Source organism: Oncorhynchus keta, chromosome 2 (genome assembly GCF_023373465.1).
Source record: "Oncorhynchus keta strain PuntledgeMale-10-30-2019 chromosome 2, Oket_V2, whole genome shotgun sequence".
Taxonomy (NCBI): Eukaryota; Metazoa; Chordata; class Actinopteri; order Salmoniformes; family Salmonidae; genus Oncorhynchus; species Oncorhynchus keta.
The window spans coordinates 53,996,015-54,009,480 of record NC_068422.1 but is presented as its reverse complement, the minus strand read 5'-3'; the positions used below and the strand labels follow the sequence as shown (position 1 = coordinate 54,009,480).

General features: G+C 39.9%; 1 protein-coding gene across 1 annotated transcript in view; it reads right to left on the bottom strand.

Annotated features, from left to right (window-relative positions):
• Positions 1-13,466, bottom strand: part of alk (ALK receptor tyrosine kinase) — a 738,611-nt gene that overhangs the window by 76,351 nt on the left and 648,794 nt on the right. Inside the window, exon 12 of the mRNA XM_052470437.1 lies at positions 3,058-3,223. Within this exon, the coding sequence (XP_052326397.1) occupies positions 3,058-3,223 (166 nt within the window). The remainder of the gene's footprint in view (positions 1-3,057; positions 3,224-13,466) is intronic.

Sequence of the window (13,466 nt, the reverse complement as noted above, 5' to 3'; positions counted from 1 at the left end):
ATAGGCCTTTATGGCATGCCGATGACGTGGGCGGCCATCACTTGAACAACTCTATCTTTGTCAAATAAGCCCCAATCGGGGTGAAACAAAGCTAGCTAGATAGCCATTGAGCTGGGCTTTATGGGAGTATCTGTAAGCCATATTTATGCCGGAAATGACATACCCAAATCTAACTGAGAAGAGAAAGGCCATAATGTATTATTCCAGCCAAGGTGCAATTTAGATTTTGGCCACTTGTATGTGCAATGTTTTAGACTGATCCAATGAACCATTACATTTCTGTTCAAAATGTTCTATTAAGAATGACCAAATGTACCTAATTTGTTTCTTAACATTTTGTGATTAGGGGGCAGTATTTTAATTTTTGGAAAATAACGTTCCCATAGTAAACGGGATATTTTGTCAGGACAAGATGCTAGAATATGCATATAATTGACAGCTTAGGATAGAAAACACTCTAAAGTTTCCAAAACTGTAAAAATATTGTCTGTGAGTATAACAGAACTGATATTGCAGGCGAAAGCCTGAGGAAAATCTAATCCGGAAGTGACTCATCTTTTGAAAGCTCTGTGTTCCAATGCGTCCCAATTGAGCATTGAATGGGCTATCAACCAGATTACTTTTTCTCCGTATTCCCCAAGGTGTCTACAGCATTGTGATAGTTTTACGCATTTATGTTGAAGAATACCCGTAAGCGGCTACATTGCGCAAGTGGTCACCTGATGGCTCTCAGAATGATTCTTGCGTAAAATAGTAGCCATTATTCCAATCGGTCCTACTGAAAAACCAATTGTCCCGGTGGATATATTATCGAATAGATATTTGAAAAACACCTTGAGGATTGATTATAAACAATGTTTGCTATGTTTCTGTCGATATTATGGAGCTAATTTGGAATATTTTTCGGAGTTTTCGTGACTGCAATTTCTGGGCGATTTCTCAGCCAAACGTGAAGAACAAACAGAGCTATATTTTTTACGCAAATGCTTGTCTAGCTTTGGCTGTAAAGCATATTTTGAAAATCTGAGATGACAGGGTGATTAACAAAAGGCTAAGCTGTGTCTCAATATATTTCACTTGTGATTTTCATGAATAGGAATATTTTCTAGGAATATTTATGTCTGTTGCGTTATGCTAATTAGTGTCAGTCGATGATTACACTCCCGGACCCGGGATGGGGAGTTACTAGAGGTTAATAACTCTTCATGTTCAAAATTGTGCACTCTCCTCAAACAATAGCATGGTATTCTTTCACTGTAAGAGCTACTGTAAATTGGACAGTGCAATTAAATTAACAAGAATTTAAGCTTTCTGCCAAAATCAGATATGTCTATGTCCTGGGAAATGTTCTTGTTATCTTGTTACTTACAACCTCATGCTAATCACCTTACCCTACATTAGCTCAACGTCCCGTGGAAGGGGTGCCGATCCCAAAGAAGTTTTAAGAACGAAAGAAATTCCACAAATTAACAAGGCACGCCTGTTAATTGAAATACATTCCAGGTGACTACCTCATGAAGCTGTTTGAGAGAATGCCAAGAGTTTGGAAGCTGTCATCAAGGCAAAGGGTGGCTACTTTGAGGAATCTCAAATATAAAATATGTTTTGAATTGTTTAACACTTTTTGATTCCATTTGTGTTATTTCATAGTTTTGATGTCTTCACAATTATTCAAAAATGTAGAAAATGGTAAAAATAAAGAAAAACCCTTGAATAAGTAGATGTATCCAAACTTTTGACTGGTACTGTATATAACGACATCAATGTTGACACAGGGAACAACCTGAGGAGCAGACAGATATAGAGGGGGTAATCTTCAAAATAATGGAGTCCAGGTGAGTCCAATATTAAGCGCCAGAGAGGGGGAGCGGGAACAGGCATGACAGTACCCTCCCCCTCGAGGGGCGCCACCCGGTGTCCCACCTGGGCCCGCCTGACGGGCTGGCCGAGGCATGGGCATTGGACAAGCTGGCTGAGGCGTGGGAGCCTGCTGAACTCGCTAAGGCATGGGAGCATGATGGGCTGGCTGAAACATGATGTGGGGTGGGTGCCTGCCACGCCAACCGAGGCAAGAAGACTTCTCGAGCCAGCTAAGGTGTGGAAGCTCGATGAGCTAGCTGAGGCACCCCCGCTTCCATCAGCGACGGCACCCGGACCCGACATCACCAACTAAAACAAAAACTCCCTGATGGTGTTAGCATTCTGTAGTATCAACGCTGGAGACGAGAAGCAGGTAGAGAGAGAACATTTCATAAACAATGGCCATGAAATAGAACAGGAACAGCTTCTGGACAGGGGAAAAAAATAACGACATCAATGCTGACGCAGGGAACAACCTGAGGTGCAGACAGATATAGAGGTGTAATCAACAAAGTAATGGAGTCCAGGTGAGAGAGAGAAAAAAAGAGAGAGAGAAAGAGAGGCATAAGAAGCAGCCTCTTAATCACCGTGTGATTGTGGGTTACTGGAGCCGGGTGTAATAAGTGTGTGAGTCATGCTATTTAACCATTAGAGCCACACTCTCTAACCCAAAGACTCTGGTTAGCCAGTAATGCCCCGCTCGTTTAAGGAGGTGGAAACGATAGACGATTGCTGTCCGTGGACGAGAGAGCGAGGCTATAGATTTTTTATAGGCCGCTTGAGGGTTGGGATGGAGATAGAGAGAGAGAGAGAGAGAGAGAGAGAGAGAGAGAGAGAGAGAGAGAGAGTCTGTGCATGAGTGTCTAAAGCAAATCTTTATTGGACATTCTCCTAAGGATGTCAAATTAGACTATTGAGATGCAGCCCCTTTGTTAAGCCTATCATGAAAGGAGGCCAATTTAGATTATTGAGATTGAGACTGTGCGCTACACCTACCTAAGCCAAGTTAGCTATTAAGATTCAGCATATGTGCTACATCTCCAAGCCAATTCAGACTATTGCGATTCAGTCTATACTGTATGTTACACCTATCATGAAATTATGCCAATTTCGACTTTTGAGATTCAGCCTATATGTTACACCTACCATGAAAGGAAGCCACTTAAGACTATTGATGCAGCCGGTGTTTTGATTTACCTGTAGCTGCCAGTCTCCGGCACTCTCCAGATTTGGATGCCTTTGAATGGGCTTCTGGTTACCACGGTAACGTTGATGTTGCTGTTCCGATATGAGCTGCTACACTGGGTTGGGGTGGGCCCCTCTGAACCCACTGCCCCACAAGTGTGAAAGGCCCATTTGGTGTCTGTAAAACACATTGATTACACATACATGAACATTTGCACACACACGTACACACACATTTGCACATGCATGGACACGCGCAAACACACACACAGGCAAATGAAGACACTCATCATTCAGAACACTGTTCAAACTCATCACATTTCCCATCACACAAATTGTGCCTCATCTTTCATTTCACTTCAACAAACCCCCCAACACTCTATAGTCTCACATCAATAAACCCCAACATAGTGAAATGCCAGAAACAATTTTTCCGTCCTACTCGTCTAACTCTTGATTGCGAGCAAGATATAATGGAATAAATAAAATAAGCATCTTCATCATGTTTCACTGTAGTAAAAAATGCCTATCATCACTGTCTGAAGAACATCTCCAAACTCCATTTTGTCCATTTACATTTTTCAAATGATTTGAAGGCAATGAATCCCCTATATGTACTCCGAACATTTCATGACTCTAGGATCAAGAACATGTATTCCAAATAGTTTCTGAAGTTGGGTGTTTGTATGTTTGTAATCTCTGGACAGACTACGTAAACATAAATGGTATCTGTAGATCTCTCATGATACAACGGGATGAGTGAGATAACGAGCAGCATTAGGAGCAGCATTAGTTAGTGCTTTGGACAAAGCATGATTTCCCAGGGAAGGTGACATTTGGCCCACAGACTTTCCGGTAACTTACAAAGAGAGAGGGTGGAGCTCTTCATTCCGGTTCTGATCCTCATTCTATCTCTTCTCTGATCACGTATGGACCCAGAACTGAATTGAGCATCTGACCTATTACCAAAGACTTTAGTTCTGGGTTAACCGAGATTAGTATGTTCATGAATGGTAAAATATGGCATTTTCATCTGACAGCCACGCTGGACAGTGGGAATGGAACCATTTCCATCGTTCCCCCAAATCAGGATTTAGTGACTCGATCAGTGTTGTGGTCCAGCCATGTTTATCTGAGAAGACTAATCTCATGCAAATCTAGGCAAAAAATAACTCCCCATTCGCTGCAGCCTGGGATTACACTGCAAATGAGGAGAAAAGTTTGAGTTAGCTGCGCATTCAAACTGATTTTGCCATGTTTCACTGTAGTAAATTGAAACAATGGTAAATGCAGTGTTCAGTATGGTTTAACCAGTTTAGAAATGACGAGGCAGTAAAGAATGATACAGTGGCATGCGAAAGAATTCACCCCCTTGGCATTTATCCTATTTTGTTGCCTTACAACCTGGAATTAAAATGGATTTTTGGGGGGTTTGTGTCATTTGATTTACACAACATGCCTACCACTTTGAAGATGCAAAATATTTTTTATTGTGAAACAAACAGGGAAATAAGACAAAAAAATGGAAAACTTGAGCGTGCATAACTATTCACCCCCTCAAAGTCAATACTTTGTAGAGCCACCTTTTGCAGAAATTACAGCTGCAAGTCTCTTGGGGTATGTCTCTATAAGCTTGGCACATCTAGCCACTGGGATTTTTACCCATTCTTCAAGGCAAAACTGCTCCAGCTGCATCAATTTGGATAGGTTCTGCTGATGTACAGCAATCTTTAAGTCATTGATAGAGGAATTTGTATGTTTAAGATAACGAATAAAGTATTCCACCCTGAAACCATATAATTGTGTGAAATGTGTTAGAATCATAAAACTATAATCTGATGATGTGTGTGGTTTTAGTCAGAATTAGAACCAGGACATTTTGTTCCTGTTTAGCTATGTAAGCAGGGTGCAAGTGTGAAACAAAGGATATGAGGAGCTATAGACAGACAAGTTGTGCTACTGTGAAACCAATAACAGGACATTCTGTCCCCACCCATGGAGGGGAGAAATTGTTAGGCTTGCAGAAAATGATGAAACATGTTGCAGAATATAACAAACAATGTATGTGTGTAATGGAAAAGTAACTGTCTGAGCAAGGCGTAACTTAAGATTTGAACATGTTTGTGTGTGTGTATAAAAATATTTTCTCTGCACTTGAAGGTGTGGTGGTTAATTTCTGTATTATCAAATAAGGAGAGTCAAACTTAACACAAGCCCTTATCTTTAATAATAAGGGCTTTGCAATAGCAATGACTTTCAACAATTCACCATTTCTAATGAACCGTTGAGAGTGATAAAACAAAAGTACAAAGATATTTTATAGCCAAGATACACCGCTCTCAACCTACATGACAAACAGCAGATACATAGAATGGTCACAAGTTTAATATTTGTATGAAAGACATCTATAATACATAGCAGACAGCAACTGCTGTGTCAACAGTTTTCATTGTATAGACCAGTGTCTGGTCCTCCTAATCCAAACTGGAACCATCTCACCCTGGTACGGTATAGCACAAAAACATTACCTCATGTTCTCTGGAATGCTCTTTAGGTTTTATCACCCAAAGACATCGTACATCTCCTCTGTCTGTGTTATCTCATAGAGGGCCATCCTCAATAGAACACACACACAATAGTTAACAGAATACTCTATTCTGTCAAATAAAACAACCATTATAATGCAATACAAGCATTATAACATAATCTTGCAATTTCCATGACAAAGGGCAGAGCGCTCTCTGAATCAAGAATTGATCTATTGCAGTGTGAGACTGTCTATTTGTTTGAATTGGAGATTTACATCCTTCAGGAATTAGACAGAGATATAAAATAGTTCAGTTAGAACATCGTGATAGAAATTATCGTGACAGTCATACCACAGATTCTCAATTGGATTGAAGTATGGGCTTTGACTAGGCCATTCCAAGACATTTGAATGTTTCCCCTTAAAACACTCGGTTGTTGCTTTTGCAGTATGCTTAGGGTCATTGTCCTGCTGGTAAGTGAACCTCTGTCCTAGTCTCAAATCTCTGGAAGACAAATAGGTTTCCCTCAAGAATTTCCCGAAATGTAGCGCCATCCATCATTCCTTCAATTCTGACCAGTTCTAAGGCTAGAAGTGCAAAGGCTTTAAAATATCCAGCCAGTCTTCTCTCCACCAAATACTTATAAAGAAGCTGTGAAGTCCCCAGGTCGAATCTGTCATTTTCAACCCAGGAACAGCAACCGCCTACAGACTTGTTGGTCGTTGCCCAACGTAAATCCATACCTACTTATTCTATTATTCCAAGGCTGGGGCCAATTGATAACCGATCATGCTCATACACACACAGAGGTGCATGTAGGTACACACAAACACACACACAGGTCACGCTCTGCTGTGTTCAGAAGAAAGGGAACGAGAGGAACAAGCTGTGTGGTCAATGTTAGATGTGACTTCTGATTATGTAACTGGGGTATGATCAGATTCAGTAGAAAATAGTTGACCACGACCACCACCTTGTGGTTGTGTTCATGGTCAACATACAGTGGGGAGAACAAGTATTTGATACACTGCCGATTTTGCAAGTTTTCCTACTACAAAGCATGTAGAGGTCGATAATTTTTATCATAGGTTCATAGAGTTTTTCTTTAAGAAGCCTTCCTGTTCTCCACTCATTACCTGTATTAACTGCACCTGTTTGAACTATTTACCTGTATAAAAGACACTTGTCCACACACTCAATCAAACAGACTCCAACCTCTCCACAATGGCCAAGACCAGCGAGCTGTGTAAGGACATCAGGGTTAAATTGTCGACCTGCACAAGGCTGGGAAAGCAGCTTGGTGAGAAGGCAACAACTGTTGGCGAAATTATTAGAAAATGGAAGAAGTTCAAGATGACGTTTAATCACCCTCGGTCTGGGGCTCCATGCAAGATCTCACCTCGTGTGGCATTAATGAGGAAGGTGAGGGATCAGCCCAGACCTACACATCAGGACCTGGTCAATGACCTGAAGAGAGCTGGGACCACAGTCAAAAAGAAAGCCATTAGTAACACACTATGTCGTCATGGATTAAAATCCTGCAGGGCACGCAAGGTCCCCCTGCTCAAGCCAGCGCATGTCCAGGCCCGTCTGAAGTTTGCCAATGACCATCTGGATGATCCAGAGGAGGAATGGGAGAAGGTCATGTGGTCTGATGAGACAAAAATAGAGCTTTTTGGTCTAAACTCCACTCGCCGTGTTTGGAGGAAGTAGAAGGATGAGTACAACCCCAAGAACACCATCCCAACTGTGAAGCATGGAGGTGGAAACATCATTCTTTGGGGATGCTTTTCTGCAAAGGGGACAGGACGACTGCACCGTATTGAGGGGAGGATGGATGGGGCCATGTATCGCGAGATCTTGACCAACAATCTCCTTCCCTCAGTAAGAGCATTGAAGATGGGTCGTGGCTGGGTCTTCCAGCATGACAACGACCCGAAACACACAGCCAAGGCAACTAAGGAGTTGCTCCGTAAGAAGCATCTCAAGGTCCTGGAGTGGCCTAGCGGGTCTCCAGACCTGAACCCAATAGAAAATCTTTGGAGGGAGCTGAAAGTCCATATTGCCCAGCGGCAGCCCCGAAACCTGAAGGATCTGGAGAAAGTCTGTATGGAGGAGTGGGCCAAAATCCCTGCTGCAGTGTGTGCAAACCTGGTCAAGACCTACAGGAAACATATGAACTCTGTAATTGCAAACAAAGGTTTTTGTACCAAATACTAAGTTCTGCTTTTCTGAAGTATCAAATACTTATGTCATGCAATAAAATGAAAATGAATTACTTAAAAATCATACAATGTGATTTTCTGGATTTTTGTTTTAGATTCCGTCTCTCACAGTTGAAGTGTACCTATGATAACTATTACAGACCTCTACATGCTTTGTAAGTAGGGAAACCTGCAAAATCGGCAGTGTATCAAATACTTCTCCCCACTGTACATTGCTGAACAATGAGAAAGGAAAGGAACAGGGTGTGTGGTCAATGCTAGATATGGCTCTTATTATGCAATTGGCACAAATCATTGACCATGACCAGTGGTGGAAAAAGTACCCAATTGTAATACTTGAGTTAAAGTAAAGATGCCTTAGTAGAAAATGATTCAAGTTAAGTGAAATTCCCCCAGTAAAATACTACTTGAGTAATAGTCTAAAAGTATTTGGTTTGAAATATATCAAAAGTAAAATATACTTAAGTATCAAAAGTAAAAGTATAAATCATTTCAAAGTCTTTATATTAAGCAAACCAGACGGCATCATTTTCTTTCAGTTAACGATAGCCAGGGGCACGCTCTCTTGATAAGTGTGTGAATTTGACAATTTCCTGTCCTGCTAAGCATTCTAAATGTAACTAGTACTTTTGGGTGCCAGGGAAAATGTATAGAGTAGAAAGTACATCATTTTCTTTAGGAATGTAATGAGGTAAAAGTTGTCAAAACTATAAATAGTAAAGTAAAGTACAGATACCCCAAAAAACTACTTAAGTAGTACTTTCGAGTATTTTTACTTAAGTACTTTACACCACTGTCCATGACCTCTAAATTGTAGTCTTCAACCATAGACGTTGACCATGAACACAAGGTTATGTGTAAGTCACTCTCTCCTCTCTCTCTCTCTCTCTCTCTCTCTCTCTCTCTCTCTCTCTCTCTCTCTCTCTCTCTCTCTCTCTCTCTCTCTCTCTCTCAATTCAATTTCAATTCAATTCAAGGATTTTATTGGCATGGGAAATGTATGTAACATCGAAAATGCAAGTTAAAACCTCTTAAAGCTAGGGAGCAGAATTTTCACTTTTGGATAAATAGCGCGCCCAATTTCAACTTCCTGCTACTCATGCCAAGAATATAAGATATGCATATTATTCATAGATTTGGATAGAAATCACTCTGAAGTTTCTAAAACTGTTTGAATTATGTCTGTGAGTATAACAGAACTTATGTAGCAGGCAAAACCCAGAGGACTAACTGTTCAGAATTTAAAAAAAAATCCCATCTCTCTTCCCTATATGTCTTTGCTATTGGATATTTAATAGGAACCTATTTTCAGTTCCTAGCGCTTCCATGCGATTTCGCCAGTGTTTGGAATATGGCTGAGGTTATTCCTTTGTCTTATCAGGAAGTAGGCCAACTCGGGACAGGGGACACTTTTGTGAGTTGCGGAAGACATGAAGAGCAGAGCATTTTTATTTTCGTTCATGTATTGAATACAGATTACCCCATCTACAATTTGATCCATTATTAACGTTTAAAAATACCTAACGCCGTATTACAAAAGTAGTTTGAAATATTTTGGCAAAGTTTATAGGCAACTTTGAAATATTTTGTTGTGCCGTTGCGTTTTTCTAAGCTGTTTTTTTTAATCAAACGCGCTTTATAAATGGACCTTTTCGATAAATATGGACGGAATTAATCGTACAAAAGGACCAATTGTGATGTTTATGGGACATATTGGAGTGGCAACAAAAGAATCTCGTCAAAGGTAATGCATATTTAATATTTTATTTTAGCGTTTTGTGTAGCGCCTGCTACACTAGCTCCTTTGTTTACTGCTGGTGAGGATGGCTGCAGGCTATCAGATAATAGCTTCATATGCTTTCGCTGAAAAGTATTTTAAAAATCTGACATGTTGGCTGGATTCACAACGAGTGTAGCTTTAATTGAGTATCTTACATGTGTGATTTAATGAAAGTTTTAATTTTATAGCATTTTATTGAATCTTGCGCTCTGCATTTCCCCTGGCAATTGGCCAGTTGAGACGCTAGCGTCTCCCCTATCCATAAGAGGAGATAATAAAGTGAAATAAACAATAAAAATGTACATTAAACATTACACTGATGGGTTCTGACTTCTAAACTTGAAATATTGTTAATCATCAGGCATCTTATGGAGCAGAAAATAATGGTTATCTGTAGGAGGAATGTATATGTTTAGGTAAATTCATGTTGGATATGAGCCAGGGTCTCGGAATGTACTAAGTAAGGGAAAGGCAATAACATGTTTGAGTTCACTGATAAGGGTGAGCTGGGGATTCGTGAGGAATGGGGGCCGAGGTCAGGTCAGGTCACATTAAGGCAGAAGGAACAGTTTATTATCCACATCACTTAACTTCCTGCCTTGCGATACAGATGTAATGTTTAGAGGGAAGGAGGAGATTTCACCCAAATTGGGGTATATATACTTGTGCTGGTGGGAATCATATAGTCTGTTCAACTATCTGACCCTTTGGGTGAATAACACTCACAAAAGTTCCAAAAGAATAAAGACATTTCCAATGTCATATTATGTGCAAATAGTTCAAGTACAACATAGAAAATAAATACAAATAAATAATGGTTGTATTGACAATGGTCACAAACAGGTCACAAATCTTGCTGCTGTGATGCACTCTATGGTATTTCACCCAGTAGATATGGGAGTTGATCAAAATTGGGTTTGTTTTCAAATTCTTTGTGGATTAGTGTAATCTGAGGGAAATATGTGTCTCTAATACATTCATACATTTGGCAGGGGGTTAGGAAGTACAGCTCAGTTTCCACCGCATTTTGTGGGCAGTGTGCCCATAGCCTGTCTTCTCTTGAGAGCCAGGTGTGCCTACAGCGGCCTTTCTCAATAGTAAGGCTATGCTCATTGAGTCTGTACATAGTCAAAGCTTTCCTTAAGTTTGGGTCAGTCACAGTGGTCATGTATACTGCCACTGCGTACTCTCTGTTTAGGGACAAATAGCATTCTTGTTTGCTCAGTATTTTTCATAATTACTTGTCACATTGGAAATAGTTATATTTTTGTTTTCACATGATTTGGTTGAGTCTAAAGGGGTTGCTGTCCTGGTGCTCTGTGGGGTCTGTTTGTGTTTATGAACAGAGCCCCAAGACCAGCTTGCAGACCAGCTTGTCAGTGATGGCTTTGATGTGGAAGGTTTGGGTGCCAGGGAAAATGTATAGAGTAGAAAGTACATCATTTTCTTTAGGAATGTAATGAGGTAAAAGTTGTCAAAACTATAAATAGTAAAGTAAAGTACAGATACCCCAAAAACTACTTAAGTAGTACTTTCGAGTATTTTTACTTAAGTACTTTACACCACTGTCCATGACCTCTAAATTGTAGTCTTCAACCATAGACGTTGACCATGAACACAAGGTTATGTGTAAGTCACTCTCTCCTCTCTCTCTCTCTCTCTCTCTCTCTCTCTCTCTCTCTCTCTCTCTCTCTCTCTCTCTCTCTCTCTCTCTCTCTCTCTCTCTTCAATTTCAATTCAATTTCAATTCAAGGATTTTATTGGCATGGGAAATGTATGTAACATCGAAAATGCAAGTTAAAACCTCTTAAAGCTAGGGAGCAGAATTTTCACTTTTGGATAAATAGCGCGCCCAATTTCAACTTCCTGCTACTCATGCCAAGAATATAAGATATGCATATTATTCATAGATTTGGATAGAAATCACTCTGAAGTTTCTAAAACTGTTTGAATTATGTCTGTGAGTATAACAGAACTTATGTAGCAGGCAAAACCCAGAGGACTAACTGTTCAGAATTTTAAAAAATCCCATCTCTCTTCCCTATATGTCTTTGCTATTGGATATTTAATAGGAACCTATTTTCAGTTCCTAGCGCTTCCATGCGATTTCGCCAGTGTTTGGAATATGGCTGAGGTTATTCCTTTGTCTTATCAGGAAGTAGGCCAACTCGGGACAGGGGACACTTTTGTGAGTTGCGGAAGACATGAAGAGCAGAGCATTTTTATTTTCGTTCATGTATTGAATACAGATTACCCCATCTACAATTTGATCCATTATTAACGTTTAAAAATACCTAACGCCGTATTACAAAAGTAGTTTGAAATATTTTGGCAAAGTTTATAGGCAACTTTGAAATATTTTGTTGTGCCGTTGCGTTTTCTAAGCTGTTTTTTTTTAATCAAACGCTTTATAAATGGACCTTTTCGATAAATATGGACGGAATTAATCGTACAAAAGGACCAATTGTGATGTTTATGGGACATATTGGAGTGGCAACAAAAGAATCTCGTCAAAGGTAATGCATATTTAATATTTTATTTTAGCGTTTTGTGTAGCGCCTGCTACACTAGCTCCTTTGTTTACTGCTGGTGAGGATGGCTGCAGGCTATCAGATAATAGCTTCATATGCTTTCGCTGAAAAGTATTTTAAAAATCTGACATGTTGGCTGGATTCACAACGAGTGTAGCTTTAATTGAGTATCTTACATGTGTGATTTAATGAAAGTTTTAATTTTATAGCATTTTATTGAATCTTGCGCTCTGCATTTCCCCTGGCAATTGGCCAGTTGAGACGCTAGCGTCTCCCTATCCATAAGAGGAGATAATAAAGTGAAATAAACAATAAAAATGTACATTAAACATTACACTGATGGGTTCTGACTTCTAAACTTGAAATATTGTTAATCATCAGGCATCTTATGGAGCAGAAAATAATGGTTATCTGTAGGAGGAATGTATATGTTTAGGTAAATTCATGTTGGATATGAGCCAGGGTCTCGGAATGTACTAAGTAAGGGAAAGGCAATAACATGTTTGAGTTCACTGATAAGGGTGAGCTGGGGATTCGTGAGGAATGGGGGCCGAGGTCAGGTCAGGTCACATTAAGGCAGAAGGAACAGTTTATTATCCACATCACTTAACTTCCTGCCTTGCGATACAGATGTAATGTTTAGAGGGAAGGAGGAGATTTCACCCAAATTGGGGTATATATACTTGTGCTGGTGGGAATCATATAGTCTGTTCAACTATCTGACCCTTTGGGTGAATAACACTCACAAAAGTTCCAAAAGAATAAAGACATTTCCAATGTCATATTATGTGCAAATAGTTCAAGTACAACATAGAAAATAAATACAAATAAATAATGGTTGTATTGACAATGGTCACAAACAGGTCACAAATCTTGCTGCTGTGATGCACTCTATGGTATTTCACCCAGTAGATATGGGAGTTGATCAAAATTGGGTTTGTTTTCAAATTCTTTGTGGATTAGTGTAATCTGAGGGAAATATGTGTCTCTAATACATTCATACATTTGGCAGGGGTTAGGAAGTACAGCTCAGTTTCCACCGCATTTTGTGGGCAGTGTGCCCATAGCCTGTCTTCTCTTGAGAGCCAGGTGTGCCTACAGCGGCCTTTCTCAATAGTAAGGCTATGCTCATTGAGTCTGTACATAGTCAAAGCTTTCCTTAAGTTTGGGTCAGTCACAGTGGTCATGTATACTGCCACTGCGTACTCTCTGTTTAGGGACAAATAGCATTCTTGTTTGCTCAGTATTTTTCATAATTACTTGTCACATTGGAAATAGTTATATTTTTGTTTTCACATGATTTGGTTGAGTCTAAATGGGTTGCTGTCCTGGTGCTCTGTGGGGTCTGTTTGTGTTT